This window comes from Chlamydotis macqueenii, chromosome 9, assembly GCF_036417535.1.
Source record: "Chlamydotis macqueenii isolate bChlMac1 chromosome 9, bChlMac1.mat, whole genome shotgun sequence".
Taxonomy (NCBI): domain Eukaryota; kingdom Metazoa; phylum Chordata; class Aves; order Otidiformes; family Otididae; genus Chlamydotis; species Chlamydotis macqueenii.
In genome coordinates this window covers 2,406,477-2,424,135 of record NC_141564.1, presented here as the reverse complement: position 1 = coordinate 2,424,135, position 17,659 = coordinate 2,406,477, and the positions used below count along the sequence as shown (strand labels likewise).

The window sequence follows — 17,659 nt, the reverse complement described above, 5'->3', positions numbered from 1 at the left end:
CTGTTTTGAGATAGACTTCCACAAGCTCGTCAGGTGCACATTGCCCTTCTTAAAGATAATGCCAGTCGCTGCCCTTACAGCCCAGAAAACCAAGAGTATATGCTACGGTAAAATAACAAACTCCAGAGGCGCCGGCTATAGAAGTGAAAATATATGTTTCTGTTTCAAATCAGTATGACTTTATCAACGGCCACACAGAAACACAGTCTATTGTCCAGAAATAATTTATTCATCAACAATAAAACACTGAATAGAAAAAGCCTTGTAAATAAAACTATATATATAATGCTTTATTTTTTTTATTCGATACTCCACAAAAAACACTACAGACAGTAACAAAATAATCCAATTAATCTTAAAAAATTCAAATTATAATTGTCACTCTTCATTTATCATGTTTTATTAAGAATGCAAAGGTCATTTGTTTACATATGATAGTTTTACTTGGTTTCATGAAATTGTTTCTCAAAACACTCGAAGCAATTTGGTGTTTGCCCCGTGATTTGTAACATATATAAGTATATCCATAAACAATATAACAGCTCTGAGAAAGATACGCAGACTGTTCAGTGGTAAGTAGTCTACCATAGGTTGTTTAGTGGGAGAGCGGGAATAAACCACAACTGAATTGGGATAGAAGTCAACACGTTGAAGAGAAATAATATTTGGGGAACCATTACATATTTTCCATTGCCCTTTTAGTAATGTGATCTCTTTCAAGCTCTGATTTCTCCTGTTTTAGATACTCCAGCACCTTCGCTAGCATATCCTCATCCAGGTACTGCCTGTTTTGTGTGTCGTCGGTTTCCCCAGCCATGGAAAGCCTTTTGCTGAGCGAAGCCAACTTGGCGGCCTCCTGCGGTCCCAGCTGACTTAGGTGCTCTCTGATGGCCTGCTCCAGCCGGTCATCTTCCTGCAGGTCGCTCTCAGAAGCTGGAACTGGGACTCGTTTCATCTGGTTCGTATTGATAACTTCGGGATATTTTGCCAACACCTTTGCCAAGTAATCGGCCAGCTCTTCATCCTTCTCGTTCAGCTTCTCGTACTCCATCTGTCGCCTCTCCAAGTCGTTCATCCAGGCAGCTTTAGGAAACGGGTGCCCTTTCAGTCTTCTGGGAAGATAAGACAGTCTCGGCAAATCATTTTCTTGATTAAGCCGATTTAGTAAGTAGGAGGGATTCTGACTAGCTAAATTGTCAGTTCCCAGAAGACTGACAATATCTTCAATATTGAGGTCTTCTGGTAGGTTTTCTGGAATAACATTAAGAGGCTGCTTCACGTACCCGTTTTTAGAGTTCACATTGTTTTTAAATATATCGCTCTGTCCCAGATTGGTTTCAGCGATCTCGTCGAGGTCTTCTGGGAATTCTGCTTCCTGCTCTGCTTCCAGCCTTTCATTCTGAAGCTGCTTTTTTTCTCCAGCTTTCAACATGTCTATTAAATCCTCAGGAGGAATTTGCAGATTCCTTGAGATTTCTATCAGCTGAGCTATAGACTGAGGGTCGAGTTGCTTCTCCAAAAACGTGGGTGCTCTTTTTTCCTCCAGTTCTCCTCCAGTCCTTAATTTCCTATTCCCCGCACTGCCCATGAGCCTCTTCAGGTAATAATTCATTAGCTTTGAAACGTCCTCTGACATTTCATCTTTATTGTCTCTTCTTATGTCATCCTCAAGGAAGCTGAGTTTCCCCGATCTTTTCATTTCATCATCAATCTCCTCTTCATGTTTATCAATTTCCTCTTTGCTATCTTTTATCTCTTCCTGGGTTTGACTTTCCACTTTTTCCTCTATGGGATTCCAATCTTCTCCTCCAACTACATCTTCATAGGCAATGTTATTCACTTTATATACATCATCTTCATCATCCGTATACAATTTCTGGTCCTCATCCAGCCTTTCTTTCTTGTGGTTACTGGGTCCCGCCATCTTCCCCAGCTCCTGAAACACAGACTCCAACGTAGCAAGGCTTTGGGGTGTGTATTGCTCTTCCACTATTTCATTAGTACGCTTGAAAGGATTGTCTCTTGAACTGTCTTCATAGTGCCCAAGTGGCATTTTCAGATATTTTTGCCACCTCTCAGGCCACTTGTAAGCCTCGTAATCATCGGTAACTCCAGCTGGAAAGTTGTTATCTGAACTCAGGCCATAAGGTTTATTCTCCTTTGGGCCAGCTTTTGACTCTTTCTCGGCTTGCCGCAAGGCTTCCAACATTACCTTAACCCATTGGGATTCATCTTTGGTCAAAGAATCCCTTACGTTGTCTGCTAGGTGAACCTGGTCTTTGCTTTCCTTCTGTTGCAGCAGATAGGGGACGCTTTGGTAAGAGCTGTAATCAGGGCTGCTTTCTCCCTTGTTAGTTTGCTTGCGAAGGTCTTCTATGTATTCCAAAGCTTTGATCATATCGGGATTTGGGAGCCTCTGTAAGTTTTTCATTACGTAGTCTGGATCTTTCTGAAGCAGCTGACGCTGCTGGAAGGAAGCTGCATCAACCCAACAGATCAGGGCAAAGAAAAAGGTGAGAGCGCTGGCTGCTCCAAGCCGGAAGGTTTTGGGTTCTGCCATATTGAAAATATTTCCTTGAAATAAAGAAGAAGAAGAAAAAAGAAGCAGTTAATATATGGAGACAGGAAACTGAGAAGCAAAATAGAGATTGTTAGTTTAATCTGGAACTCATCCTGAAAAATACCACCAGTACTGTACCTGTTTTTATTAATTATGGAAACCTAATATAATTCATACACAGAAGCCATATATTTTGGTGGAAATTTGAGATTTTCCAAATCTTTCCTATGCTTCCTCAGTTCACCGGAAACTATGGGTTTCCTGTGCTAGAAATTTCTTATCTCCATGCTCAGTGTGCTTTATGAACATCAATTTTCCAATGGCAGCATCAAAGTATAAAATAGAAATCCTATATAGCTCATGAAATGCCCATAGAGATGTCATTTTGATTAAAATCAAGGCTTCAAATGGTAAAATCAATAGAGCCATACATTTAAATGACGTATAAATATTAATATTAAAACTGCATGCAGAATTATTTTGTAAGATTGTTCCATAGAGCATCTAATTTCATGCCAGGGGAAAGTTGCTGATGGTGCTAGATGGCAGTAAAATTAATGCGATGAAGTGGAGAACACGGCATAAAAAATGACTTGCAAGTTTATTTCTGTCATTATTGTTAGTGTTATTACTTCCTTTCTTGCTATTTCATTTTTAAAAATATTATTTGTATTACAGGTGAATCTTAGTTAAGAGTGAACCATTTTCCTACGGGTAACAGTCCTCTATACGAAGGACAAACTATAATTTATCCCAAAGGTACCATATAATTTTACTTTTGAATCCTTTAAAACCCATCTCGGAAATGAGCTCGAGTCGGTAGGTTCTGCGTGGTGATTTCATTCATTCAATTCAGCAGAAATTGAATCAGGTCCCAGGTCAGGCAGAAACGTGGCCATTGGCAAAAGTCAGCTAAATTCAGTTAGGATAGATCAGCAGAAGCCCACATCTAGTCGGTATGCCCTGCTTACGCCAGCCAACAATAAACTCTGGAACAGAAACGGGAAAAAATATGCCTCCAACTGAATTAAGCAGATTATAGCATCACTGCGTACGAGGATGGAGCCACACAAGCCCAGCCTGCAGGGAGCTGAGCACCCTCCACCCAGTGAAGGGAAAAATTGCCGTCACTTATTTCCTAGGAGATGCTCAGGCACTGATACGCTGGGAGACAGATTTATCTCTTTTCTGATCCAGTTGCATTAACAAATAAAGCATAAAAATGAGGAAAAAAATGATAAAGATAGAAAGCACTTTGATTAACTGCCCTATTTTGGTTCCTTTGGTTTTTGGCTTGGTAAAAGCCTCCTGTTGAGACGCTGGTGATTCACGACAGACTGAGAGAGCTCTCTAACACCACTGTTTACCCACTGCTGTAAGCAGAAAGTGAGCACGAATATGCTCGTTTCAGCTCACTTGTGGATTTTTTCTGCTCAGTTTTCCTTCCTAACATCACGTGCCTTACTGAATAATTAAAGCAGTAGCAGTTCGGAGAGCTGGTTTTCTCCCCTTCGTGCGCCCAGGCAAGCTAACAGGCGTAATAGAGAGCAATTCTCCCCCAAAAATTTCTGACTACTCAAGCCTGGATATCCTTGAGCATTGATTTTACAAAGGATTTGTTCATTTTCTATCTCAGAAAAGGTGCTAGTCTTAGACATAAATGTACACCTCCATGGAAAAAAAAAGAAAAAAAAAGCACTTTGCCACTTATTATGGCAAATAAATGACATCAAGACTTTCTTTTCCAGCAGAGAGAGACTGGTTACGAAGAGAGTTATTTTGACTAGCGCGTGAGAAACTCTGTCCTTCCCGAGGGATGGGGGAAGGGAGAGTTGTTCCATAATTATCTGCCAGGCACCTCCCACTCGCAGAGACCTGGAACTCAGCCGCCCTCACTGCAGACAATTCTGTATTGTCACAGCCTCTCTAAGAGTCGCCAGCATCCCGTTAACATCAAAACGCACACAGCCAGGCAAAGTTTCGTTCAGCGTTCCACAAGGATGTGCCTCAACCAGATATTTCCTTCACAGAAATAATGGGTCATTGGCTCCTCTCTAGATATTTTAGGTGTATTTGTCTCTAGATCAATTTTAACTTCTTATTTATTGGTACATGATACTTGAAAGCCTTGTCAAATGGATTTGGGAAAGATTTCTTCTAAAAGCTTTAAGTTCAGGTCATAAAACCTTGTCATTAAATACACTGCGTTATCTAGGGTAAGAGGACTCCTCCCCAGTTGGCCAACACATGGAGAAGTTCCTATTTACAAAAAACGAGGTGACTGAGTTCACAATTTGCTGCGTACAAAGACAACGCAGACTGAGAGAAGTTCCCCAGAAAACAGACGAAACAATTAATCGCCTTTCTGGGATGTTTCCATGGCAGCAGTAATTTTCTCTCTCAGTCTCTCTCGGCAGTCGTCTCTGATGTGAACGTAATGTTTCCAGTGAAAATTTGCGATGAAAACTCATACGCTTTCCTATAGATGAGTCCTGCCCTGCCCTGAGAATTGGGGGTGGGGGGGGAATCCAACAGCCGTTTTCCATGAGGAAAATAAAGGAATCTATCACGCGCTCTTCCTCCCATTTACTTTTGCAATAAATAATGCGACTGCAGTGAATTTGCTTTTTTAGAGCTTCTCTAACCCTCTACCCTGCAAGGGACTTCAAAACACGAACAAAATAGCAATGGGGTGAGGAGAAGGGAAAAAACCCCAATCTCCAAGCAGCTCCGAATGACTGCGATGGTTGTTTGTGAAGGGGCATGTCTGGAGAGCGAGTCGGGTCGCGCTCGCACCCACAGCAGCCTCTCGCCTGACGGCTTTGCCGCGGCCCGAGCGCTGCGTCGGCGAGCCGGCACGGCTGAACGCCACTGCAAAGAGAAACCGTGATACCTCCTGGCTTCAGCCACCAGCGACGCTGATAACACATCGGTGTGTGTGTGTGTATATATATATATATATTTAAAAATATATATTAAAAACAGGTATCTGTTTGCGGCTCTGTAAGTGCGCCGTATGCGTTTCGCAGCAAACGCCAGCCGCCACCCCAGCGCCTTCCCGCGCCGCTCCGCTCACCCTCCTCCTCCTCCGGGTGCCGGTTCCGGCCCGGGGCAGCGGCAGAGGGGTCCCCGGCCCCCCCGCCCCGCCCCAGCCCGCCGCAGCCCCTACCTGGCAGCGCCGCTCCCGCCGCCGCTCCCGCCGCTCCCCGCCGCCGCTTTCAGCACCGGGACAGCGCCCGCTTATAGCGGCCGGGCCCCGCCTGACGTCACCGCGCTGCCACGCCCCGCCCGGCCCGCGCCGCGCCCGCGGGAACGCGGGGAGCCGCCCCGCACCGGGGGTGGGGAGCGACCAACCCCTCCCCCCCACCGCCACCAGCCCCCGGGTGTGGGGTACGGGGGGAAAGGAACGCGGGAGGGGACACGAGGAAAAGGGGGTTGGGGGGGGAGGGGGGAGAAAAGGGGGATAAATAAAAAAGAGGGAAACGGAAAAAAGGACAGGGAAAAGGAAAAAAAATGAAAAAAGAGGAAAAGAAAAAATGGAAAAGGAAAAAAAGAAGATAAAAAGAAAAGAAAAAAGAAAAAGAAAAAAAGGAAAAAAGGAGAAAAGGGGAAAAAGGAAAAAGGAAAGGATAAGGAAAAAAGGGAAAATGAAATTAAAAAAAATAAAAAGAAAAGGAAAAGGGAAAAGGAAAAAAGAAGATAAAAAGAAAAGAAAAGGGAAAAAGGAAAAGGAAAAAAAAGGGAAAATGAAAAAAGACAAAAGGAAAATAAAAAAAGGAAGAGGAAAAAAGGGAAAAGGGAAAAAAAGAAGATGAAAAGGAAAAGAAGAAATAAGGAAAAAGGACAAAAAAAGAAAAGGAAAAAAGGGAAAAGGGAAATGGACAAAAAGAAAAGGAAGAGAAAAAAAGGAAAAAGAAAAAAAAGACAAAAATAAAAGGAAAAAAAAGACAAAAAGGTGAAAATAAAAGGAAAAAAGAAAGAGGAGATAAAGGGAGAAAGGAAGAAAGAGGGAAAAAAGAGGATTTTTTTTAAAAAACACCCCACCAAACCCAGCAGGCAGACAGTACAGGCAGCGCCTTCTGTTTCTCAGCTGCCACAGCCAGGGGCGGGGGGGCGGGGGGCGCGGGGGCTGCGTGAGGCCGAGCAACGCCTGGGGTTTGCGGGTGAGCCGGGGCAGCAGGAGGGGCACAGGCCCGGGGCTGCGGGGCAGGCACGGGGGCCAAGGGGAGCGCGAGCCAAACTGGGCGGGGGGCAGCAAGGTCACGGCCTTTTAATGGCCACGGGTTGGATTCTTTTCTATTTTTTTTTTTTCTTTTACTCCATCGGCTGAGCCACGGTAGCACAGTTATGCTAAGGCAGAAGGGTCCCCCCACCGTCGCTCCCTGACCCCGGGGGCCGGCGGGCAGCACGGCTTTAAGCCCGCTTCCCCAAGCGGGGATGCAACCAGCGAGCGAATACCCACCCGTGGCGCCGCCGCCAAAAATACCGAATACCGCTGTGCCGCGTGTCGGAAAGCACGACACGGAACATGCCGCTTCCGCTGCTGTGCTGGGGTTGAGCTCCTTCCTTCTGCTTCCTTCCCATTCCAGAAAGGTTGTTCTGCTTTGCCTTTTACAGAAGGACTCCTTTTCCCCCCAGAATAAATCCTTCCTGACAATTTTGACCTTTTGCAGCACAAAATGTAAAAAAAAAAAAATACCCAGGATGAATGTACCTTCCAAACTAATAGATGTTACAAAATTAAATTGTCGTGAGAACGGCAAGGTAGAAATAATCACAGCCATGAACACAGACAAAAGGGCGCAGCTTCAGCAGTAGCTTTATTCAGGTCCCAGGTAGCACCCAAAATGCTCGCGCCCATCACTGTATCAGCTGGGAACCATATCGCTCAACCCCACGGCGGCAGGGCTCTGAACCCCCATAAAACGTGGAGTTGCAGACGTTATCACTAATACACCCGAGCCCCTTGGGAAAATTCTCACAAAACAGAAAAAAAAAAAAAAAAGAAACAGAAAAAACACAAAAAGAAGCGCAAATTCTTTCCCATGAAATCACCCCGTTGCCCCCATACACCCATCCCTGGTCGTCAGCATCAGCGTTTATTTCAGACAGTTCCGAGGAATTCGGCGCACAAGCACGAGCCCTCCCGCTGCTCCTTCACCGCTCGCTTGAGATTTCCAGCGCGTGAAGTCAGGCACACGCTTGGCTCAGGTCTCTGCCAGGGCTATTTTGGGTTCAGTGGATAAAACTTACCAAAGGGTATCCACAGACCCGCTGTCAATTTTACTCCCCGTCAAAAACGTTGCCTGGGCTTTGTGCTTACAACTGATGGCATCCGCACAGTCGGCCTTAGTAAATGCATTTATTTTTTTTTCCCCAAATTGAGGAGTGTATGGCATTCTTTTCCTCAGCATGAGTCATGCAACAGAAAGTTCGATCTGTGCTGTCATCAGAAGTTCCATGGCATTCTCTACAAGAGCAAGATGGCATCACAGCATCTCTGAATTTTTAGGAAATTGCATCAGGACCAGCTCAATATCAACTCTCTAACTTTTTACCTTGTTTTTTCTGAGCGCGCTTTGACCACGCTGCATCCTTTTGTGGATCCCACAAACAGACCAGCAGTGGATGCAACGGTTTCTCTGACCGGCTTGCCCTCCCACGTGCTCTACCTTACCTAGCTATGCATCACGAGTCGCCAAAAGTTGGTCAGTCCACCCTGCGTCTTGCACGCTCACTTAAGAGTAAGCAAAGCTTCAGAGACCTTTTATTTTGTGGGGTTTTTTTTTTGTTTCATGTAGGAAAAAAGGCAATGGGTAGATGGGGGAACCTCACCGTGGTAGAGGCAAGAGGACTCCAGCCCATGGAGGTGTGTTGTACCCAACTGGAGGGTCATCATCCCTACAGTTGATGGAGAAAGAAAAGTCAGACAACTTGACTTTGGGTGGTAGCAAGGATTGACACCGCGCTTGGCGTCGTTCCCCAGCCTCCAGACAGCACCAGCGCTGGTGGGGTGACAGCGGCAAGCACCACCACTGTCCACAGATCGCCGTCTCCGGGTGCAACCTGCCTCCCACCGCGTCTGCCATGAGAGGACAGAGCAGCCATCTCGACAGCACAATCAGCCCAGCAGTGAGCACAGCAGCAGGCGGCACGTTCGTCCGGCCACTGCGGCTCTTCCCAAAACACCGCGATAGTTTGCAGTTTGGGCATTTCACTTCAGCTCTAGCTCTCCTCTCCTCTAACTGGCGTCACCAAAGATCAGCGCTGCTTAAAAAATAAAGCGGGCTTGTGTCAATATTGATTATTTCTTCCCCTCTTCCTCCGTTTCCAGTGGCAACTAAAAATAATTTACAATTCATTACAGACATGGCATTTCTTGCAGAATAAGTGCCACCGTCACATTTAAAATTCAGCTCGTATCTGACTTGAATTTCTGCCTTTATTCTCTACGTAATGTGAGGTTTGCTTTCCTCAGAAAAAGTTCATCTGCCATCACAGATACAGATTCTTCTACATTATTTTAATTTCAACATACTTGAACTCTGCTTGTATCCACCATTAGAATTGTGATTTTGTGCTCATCTCGCGTGCTTGAGAGATCAGCCATCTTTGTATGCAAACATTTTTGGCCTCCCTAAATGCAGTACATAAAAAATGGCTCAAATGTCATTACCAGAGCTGTAAGGGGAGGGAAAAATAGAACGCTGTAAGGAAAAGTAAGGGCTTTGCAGTTGGTAACCGCAGTCCTTCAAAAGAATAGATGTCAAAGCAAGCACCTGGGGGCCGCGGATCACTAGGATTTATTCCACACTGCAATGAGATTAAGTAGGTTCTGTGCTCATTGACCGGCACACTTCTCTGAAGGTTTGCTCCTCGCTCCGTAGGGACATTTCAAGAACAGGATAGTGGTGGGACACTGGCCCAGGTTGCCCAGAGAGGTGATGGATGCCCCATCCCTGGAAACATTCCAGGCCAGGTTGGCCGGGGCTGTGAGCAACCTGATCTGGTTGGAGATGTCCCTGCTCCTTGACCCTCTAGATGGATGGGCTTTGAAGGTCACGGTAGGTGGATGAGGCCTATCAGCTCAGCTAGGGCTGGAGGAGAGACGCCTCCATGGGAAGGAGCCTGGAAAAGCAGCCGATGAATCAACAGGGGAAGAGTTTACTGTGATACTTGTTCCAGCACGGCCCCCAGTTGGAGTATCATGGACAGGAATAGCGAAACACCAACAGATTAAGGACTATATGCCTTCTCATATAATCGCAGAACTATTTTTATCTCCAGGCCTCCCCCACATTCATACTCACATATTTTCTTCCGTGGAGTTTCAAGGCTCTTCACAAGCCTGTGACAGCTGCTTACCAACATTTGGTGTAAAAAAAAAAAAAACAACCACCAAACCAGTATCTGCTCTGCATAGCTGTTCTGAGCGCCGCATTTACCAGACAGTAAAGATCAAGAGCCTCCTGGGAGCTGGCTGGATCAAAGTGTCATCATTTCAGCACTGCTTTACGTCAGACGGCAGAATTTAAAGTCAAAACACGGATCGTTTCAGGAGGAAGACAATGCGAAGCCCTGAGTCATACCCTGCTGAGGGTGAGGAGAACGGATTAATAGACAGCAAACATGAATGAAACCGAACGGCTCATTTTAGTCATGCGGCTGCTTCTGAAGCCCAAAATAGGATTTATTTTTAGTCATTGAGCATGAAAAGAGGATTTCTTTGCACCTTGCCAAGGAGAAGTGGAGAAAAGAGTTTTAATTGGCGTGGGGCAGGCTCCCCTCTCCTTGACACCCCGAGGAGCTCAGCAGCGGGGCTCGTTGTCCTCGGGGAAGTTTTTAATGATGCGTCACCCACGAGAGTTCGCATGGCCCAGCAACTTTTAGCGTCGTGCGGATAAAGAAGGTGCAGCCCGTACTCCAGCCCCAGCCAAATTTCCTTTGCCAAAGCTGAGTCAAAAAAAAAACAACTAAAAGAAGATGATTCCTTATAACAAAGTCATATCACTGCTGGCAAGGAGACAAAGCAACCATGGCTTGGCAGTTGGAGAAACAGCACAGATCACCCAAAAATCATTGGAGATTATTTAACCGAAACCTCCGAGTCCTTCAGAGCAGCTGTGACAACAACCTGAGACAAACTGTTTTGACTCCGCTTCACTGGGTGCCTGCCCGTGCTAAGCTCCTTGGCCGGTGTGAGGGTCCGACCTAGGGTATTGGCCACATCTTGGGTTACTTGGGTCAGGCAAAGCTGACCTTTAGCGGTGCTTTTTTCCATGAGAGAACACAAAGGTTTTGCATGGGAGTGAAAAAAGTTGGCACAATGGTGATCTATACACACATTTATGTGACTTTTCACTTTAAATAAATGGATGTAAGTGATTTCACAACTGTGCATGAGGCTAGTTACATGATTTAGTCCTCAGCTAAATCATTTTAGCAATTTTGCTCTGCAGAAACTTCATTATCTTGGTTTGAGAACCCTAGCATTCTCAAAGCATGAACTAGCATGCTCGCGTTACTTCACATGGGCAAATGTTCTTCCATCCTCAAGCCATTAGGGCAACGGGTGCTTTATCAACGCAGCGTGCGCAAATCTATCTGCTAAAGCTAGGAGAGCAAGGAGCCATGCTCCGCTTCCTTGCCACAAAACATTTTCCCAATTTTCTCTTGCATTGTCTTTGCGAGTGTCATTAGTTTCACCAGTGCCATTACGGCATTTTTTGTGGCTGTAGGTTTGTCCTTCTTTGCTTAGTATGTGCCTATACAGGTTCCAACCTGATCACTACAATAATTTCTATAGATCTGGGTCAAAGCCAAATTTAGCGTTTGGCCATGAATGTGACAAAAATAGCAAAAAGAGACTCGGTGTACTGCACAGCACAGAGCCAACATTACAGAATTTCTTCCTGGACATGACTTCTACCAAGAAGAAGGCAAACGGTTTGGCTGGGTAGCTCATGTGGACAAGGCAGAACCACTTCATGTTATGTCCTTTTTTAAAAACATATACTAAATCAAAAGTTAATTCAATATCAACACGAGTGATTGCATCACAACAAGAGCACAAATTCACATCATCCCATGTGGTTACAGCTATTAACGTTTGCTACGTCAGCATTAAAGCAGAGAGTTTCTATTTTGGGGGTTGTACTTTGATTTTCAGGATATACAGCCAGGGAGAGTCGGCTGGCTTCAATGGCAGCTTCGCTAGTTTAGTTGGTTGTAGGATCAAGGCAAGTCCATGTGGAGAAGCCACCGCACTCCGTCCAGCGTGGGATGGGGTGGGAGCCAGAGGGTGGGTACGGGTGGGGACATGTGTCCATTGCCTGAAAAGATTAAACATCCATAATTTGCTTTTTCTTATCACTCAATCCTGAAAAGCTCTCTTGGGCTCGGGAAAAAAGTTCTCGGCAGGCTGGTCCCTTCTCTAGCAAAAGTCAAAATGACAAAAGTCAACGGGTGACACCGTTTCCCCAAACAGGCTGCAATCTACATGACAACGCATAACACCTCTGCAAGCTGGGAAGAATATTTGCCTGGACCTCCAAACTGCTTTTAGATAGCAATCTTACATCTTACATCTCTCTCTCAGCTATCAGAACCCTGACTGGCAAGTAAAATCCATATAATCAGGAGAAAATGCAGCGATTTTCCCCTAAGGCAAATACTTTCCTTGTGATAGACCCTGCCCGTAGCGCCAGAGAAGGGCTGAGTGCCCTTCCCAGCCCCAAGGCTGTGGCTTCTGTCTTCTTCCAAACTCTCGGCCAATCCACCCAGCCACACGCCAGCCTGGTTGTATGGAAACCAGCTCCGGGCTGAGATACCACCACTGGCTAAAGGGCGGCATACCAGTCCACCAACCTGATTTTCCAAAAAGGAGAAAAGCCAAAGAGGAGGAGATGTCTTGTGGTCTTCCAGTAGCCATGGCCAGGTCTCTTGGTCCCAGCATCTCCTGCAGCCTGTGTTGGGATGTGCCCTGCGGGGCTGGGCAAGCTGTAGGTCGTAATTCAGGTAGGAAAATGGTACCCTAACAAGTAAGTAGCCCATACACTGTCTTGTCTGCATATTGGTTCAAAGAGCTTAATGGGTACAGGCACCTCGCTGTGCTCGCCCAGCTTCAGCACAAGCTAGGACTGCGCGATATAAGATAATTTTTTTCTGCCTCAGAATGAAAGAATTGAGGAAAAAACTGGATGCATGTTGAAGAGGAGATGGAGAAGGTAGATTCTGTACCAGCAGAGATAAAATACACAGCCTCTTGCATAAAATATTAAACATAAGGTGGTTTTCCAATCAAATGAAATGTACTCAAAACAAACCATTTGTATCCAGGGATCCCTGCAGGCGACAGAAGCCTTGTCGTGAAAATAGTTGCTTGAGTGCCAGGCTAATAATTCAGATTCAATAGGGTTTGAACCTGAAAGTAAACAGACACATTATTGTATCTCACCCCCAATCTGCAGCATCCTTACTCCGGCAATTTTCTCCCGGATACATTTAAAAACGAAGCATGGACTCTACAGGCACGCTTTCCTCCTGTCTCCTCAGCCAGAACCTGCAGGATGGGACTGAGCGGTCGGATTCCACCTGCAAGTGCTCGCACTGAAAACGCCCTCTTACCTTCACTTTTCAACTGAGCGGGGAAAATTTGTGGCCACACACATCACCTGAGCATTGCGACAGCTGAGGTGATATTATTTCGTCTTTGCCTCATGAACAAGGACTCGGTGGCCATCTTCCAAAACATGACCGGTATCATCTCATCTGTATCTACTGCATTTGGTGTGACGCTGGATCCCATAGCAGTGCCCTGACACACCCAAAATAAACAATTTGAAATTCAAGGCCAAAGCAATTCATTTAAAAATGAATCAGGCCACAAAGCACCTCAATGAATTACTGCCAGCCTTACCTCGAGCATGGCTTGCGTATGCTCCTGCGTAGACGTGGTGCCAACAGGGAATGGTTTGGCTGGCTGTGGGTCTCCACTAGCGCATCGCAAAGCTGAATCAAAAGGCCAGATTCTACATCTGGCACTGGAGATCTTGCCTGAAGAGCTAAATGGATTGCTTGTCCACACAGGGAGGTTTTCACCATCTGTTGCAGATATCACATTGATGAGGTTCTCAATTTTACATAACCGTTTCATGAATATTATTATAGGACAAACGAAGAAACAAACCCAAACATAATCCTTCTGGATTGATGTTGCTTGCTTTTAATCAGGAAGTCAGGACCACATGTTTGCTGAAGTGGTATCTTCTCAGCTTCTCCTGACGTGCTGTTCACAAAATCACAGAATGGTTTGGGTTGGAAGGGACCTTCAAAGCCCATCCAGTCCAACCCCCCTGCAAGGAGCAGGGACATCTCCAACCAGATCAGGTTGCTCAGAGCCCCGGCCAATCTGGCCTGGAATGTTTCCAGGGATGGGGCATCCACCACCTCTCTGGGCAACCTGGGCCAGCGTTCCACCACCCTCAGTGGAAAAAAAAAATTCCTAATAGCTAATCTGAATCTGCCTCCCTCTATTTTAAAACCATTACCCGTCATCCTGTCACAACAGGCCCTGATAAAGAGTTTCTCCCCGTCTTTCCTGTAGACCCTCTTTAGGAACTGGAAGGCTGCTATGAGGTCTCCCTGGAGCCTTCTTTTCTCCAGAAGCAAGCATCATGCTGCTGCTTGGCTTCTCTCTCAGATTACAGCTGCAGAAACTGTCCCAGCTCACCAGCTGTTTGTAGAAGCCTCCAATGGCTGTTTTTCACCATGGGGCATTCACTCCTTTTTCATTCCTTGTCCTCTCTTCTGCAAGGGAGGTGGGCACTGGTGGGTCCAGACTTGGTCCTGCGTAGCAGCAGTCCTCCCTCACCTCCTGTGGAAGGCATCATGAGGGATGTCAATTCCCATCTTATTATTATTTTTTTTTTGTAGAATGGAGATAGTCTGTGCAGAACCCGAAGAATTAAGAAGGAAGAACTGTAACATGCGAGGAAACACAGGAGAAACTGGGAAGCTAAAGGAGCGGTTCAGCTGTTAGGGATGCAGCTGCAGCCCGGTCGAGAAGACGTATGCTCCTCTGGAGACCGCGGCCAGGGGCTCTGCGCTGGAAAGACCAGATGGTGCAGGAGCTGAGGCAGGAACAGTGAGTCTCTTTTTCAGGGTCTGTGCCAAAGAGGTGGGACCAAAGGGTAATTCAGCTGATGAACAGTGATACGGAAGGTATGAAATGAGGCTTGAGAGATCTTAGGAAAAATACGTCGAAGTGAGAATTGCTTTGTAAAAGCAGTAAAACAATAGAATTCAGAGTACAGGCTTCAGCTGTAAAAAACCAAATACATTTGGAATATGCACAAAATTAAAAACATAATCTAAGTGCTCTGAGCAGCAGTCAGTGTTTGCTGGACAAGAGCCCCAACCATGATTCTGAAATACTACTGCCAATTCTTAATTCTAGGTTTATGTCGTTACCTCTCACGGCTGCTTAGAGAGCCAGAGCTCAGCGAGCATCTATCGACAGTCAGCGGCACCGAGAGAGCGTTAACTTGGAAACAAAAAAGAGCTGCAGAGGCTTCTCTGTGCCAGCAGCATCAGACAAAACCGAACTGAACCAAACCTCCCTTTTACGATCATTATAACCAAGTCCAACAGTCCAAGTCCAACAATGACACTGTGGTTCAAGAGACCAGGTCCCAACAAACAAACAAACAATGATTTCTCAGGCAAACAGACCGTAAAACAAGCCCGCAGATTTGATTGCTACCTGGATCATCGAAAGCAACACCTACAAGGGTGCCCACGATCCGCTGATAAATGTGACATCTTCCCACTGCCCGTTATCCGAAGACTATGCTGACCTTCGGAGCAGCTGTGGAATTCAGGCTTTGCATTGTGCTGATGTTAAGCCCTACATTCATAAAGCAACATGAATTTTAATGATGCTGAGCAAGTCTTGCCTGACATGTCAGCCACATTAGCTTAAAATAGATGGATAATCACATACCTACACGTGCAGAAAATGGCACATGCCCCAAAGGGGTTGTTTTATCCGGATTTTTTAGACAGAAAAGCAAAGCCAAGCAATTCAGCTGTGCAGCTTTCTCAGTCCCTGAATCCTTGGATACTGCAGACAAAAGTTCTGAGATGACCCTGTCCCTCAATGAGGTCCCAGAGAACTTCCCATGTTGTAAGCCATTCTTCTCCAAAACTTATTTTCCAGTGTCTTTGGAACGCAGAGCTGTCTTGCAAAGCAGTTGCCATTCCTACACATTCCTTCCTGCCTTGTTCAGAGGCTGCCAACAGCCCTTAAAAAAACCTGGAACAGTGGTGACACAAAAACAAACCCAACTATTATGAGAACAGAAGTTCTGTAAGATATTTGCCAATATATTTTACCTTGGCGCATTTTGAGTAGCTACCATCACAGAAAAGTCGTGTTACAGATACCAGAACATTTCCTTGACCAATTGTTTGCTATTCTCTGCTGCAATCCAGCAACATTTTAAGGAGGTTTGCTTACAACTCAAGAATGGAGAAAAAAAAATTAAAAATGAGAAAAAAGTGAATATTTTCATCAGAATCAAAGATTTTGCAATCAATGCAATCAGCTGACATCCATGGCCTCTCACACCGGTTTAAAACCTCGACTGAAGGCGCAAAAGACAGAGGCAGAAAGACAGCTAACTTGCAAGGCTGCCACATGAAACAGAAGTTTCTGCAACTTCAGCGTTCGCTTTCATACTGACGCATCGGCAGCGGAGCATTAGTCAGACAGCCAGCGAGTTTTCATTTAATGTAGGTATATTAGCATGCAGTGCCTGCCTACATTTTGATTTGAAACTAAGCAAGGCAGGCTCGTTCTCTCCAGCAAGCCAGACTGATGCGTTCTCCCAGGAATCATGCCTTACAGAAAAACAATCATGAAATATTAATCACTTCCTATTTAGAGCTGCAACTGTCACAAATGATGGAGCGCTCTCATGCACGACCTCGTGCTGCAAAACTGTGTACGGAACGCGGCAAACGTTGACTGCTTTCCAGGCAGAGACAAAGTCTGGGTCGTAGGAACGTCGCAGCCCGGCTGCACCGGCTCAACTCGCTGGCTCAGCGGGTTGGGCTCAACTCGCCTGCAGTGGCACCAGCAAAACCTGTACCAGGTCATTCCATTAACCACTAACACGTTGCTTCTGTGTTCAACCTCACCTTCCTGCACCAATGAGTGAAGAAAATGCTGCCAAAAAATACTCAAAGCTTTGTCTGAAGACAAGCACTTCATTGCCCTACAGACTAGGCAGCAGTCCCATTCCTTGCCCGCAAGAAACAAACATCATCAAGAAGTCTGGAGAAGAGGAGGCTCAGGGGAGACCGTAGAGCGGCCTTCCAGTTCCTAAAGGGGGCCTACAGGAAAGACAGGGAGTGACTCTTCAGCAGGGCCTGCTATGACAGGATGAGGGGTAATGGTTTCAAAACAGAGGGAGATAGATTTAGGTTAGATATTAGGAAAAAATTCTTTCCACTGAGGGTGGTGGAGCACTGGCCCAGGTTGCCCAGAGAGGTGGTGGATGCCCCATCCCTGGAAACATTCCAGGCCAGGTTGGCCAGGGCTCTGAGCAACCTGATCTGGTTGGAGATGTCCCTGCTCCTTGCAGGGGGTTGAACTGGGTGGGCTTTGAAGGTCCCTTCCTACCCTAACCATTCCATGATTCGATGACTCTAATGCAAAATGGAAGAGGAGGGTGTGGTCAATGGGTTTTCATCGGGGTTTACGCGCAGAGCATGCATACGGCCCTACTGAAAGATCCTCTGGAAAGCTCCATGTGAGTTTGGAAGCTCTTCATTCAGGGATCAGACTCAACGCCCCGTGACTCACAAGGCCTGTCATTCAGCCGAAATAGCAAATAATGAGAAATAATGTCCCTGAATGGCTGATAGGCAACCCAGAGCATGAATCCCATTTGCATAAAACAGTCATTGTCATTCCACACACGCAGCTCTCCGGCAGTCAAAACCTCACAGCAGATCATTCAAGGACTGAGGGAAAGAAATTAAATCAGTTGTTTGCTACAAATAATTCACCCAGTTGTATCTGACACGGCACTG

The 17,659-nt window shown here is 46.0% G+C and overlaps 1 protein-coding gene across 2 annotated transcripts; it reads right to left on the bottom strand.

Moving 5' to 3' along the window:
- Positions 1-275: 275 nt before the first annotated feature.
- SCG2 (secretogranin II) lies at positions 276-5,800 on the bottom strand. Of its 2 annotated transcripts, none has more exons than XM_086754564.1 (2): positions 5,730-5,800; positions 276-2,574 (listed from the first exon to the last, which is right to left on the bottom strand). In XM_086754564.1, the coding sequence occupies exon 2, from the start codon at positions 2,558-2,560 to the stop codon at positions 677-679; it is 1,884 nt and encodes a 627-aa protein (XP_086610690.1). In that variant the 5' UTR covers positions 2,561-2,574; positions 5,730-5,800; the 3' UTR covers positions 276-676. The 2 variants fall into 2 exon arrangements, with proteins under 2 accessions (XP_086610690.1, XP_086610689.1); XM_086754563.1 differs by lacking the exon at positions 5,730-5,800 and adding an exon at positions 3,337-3,356.
- Positions 5,801-17,659: the final 11,859 nt, after the last annotated feature.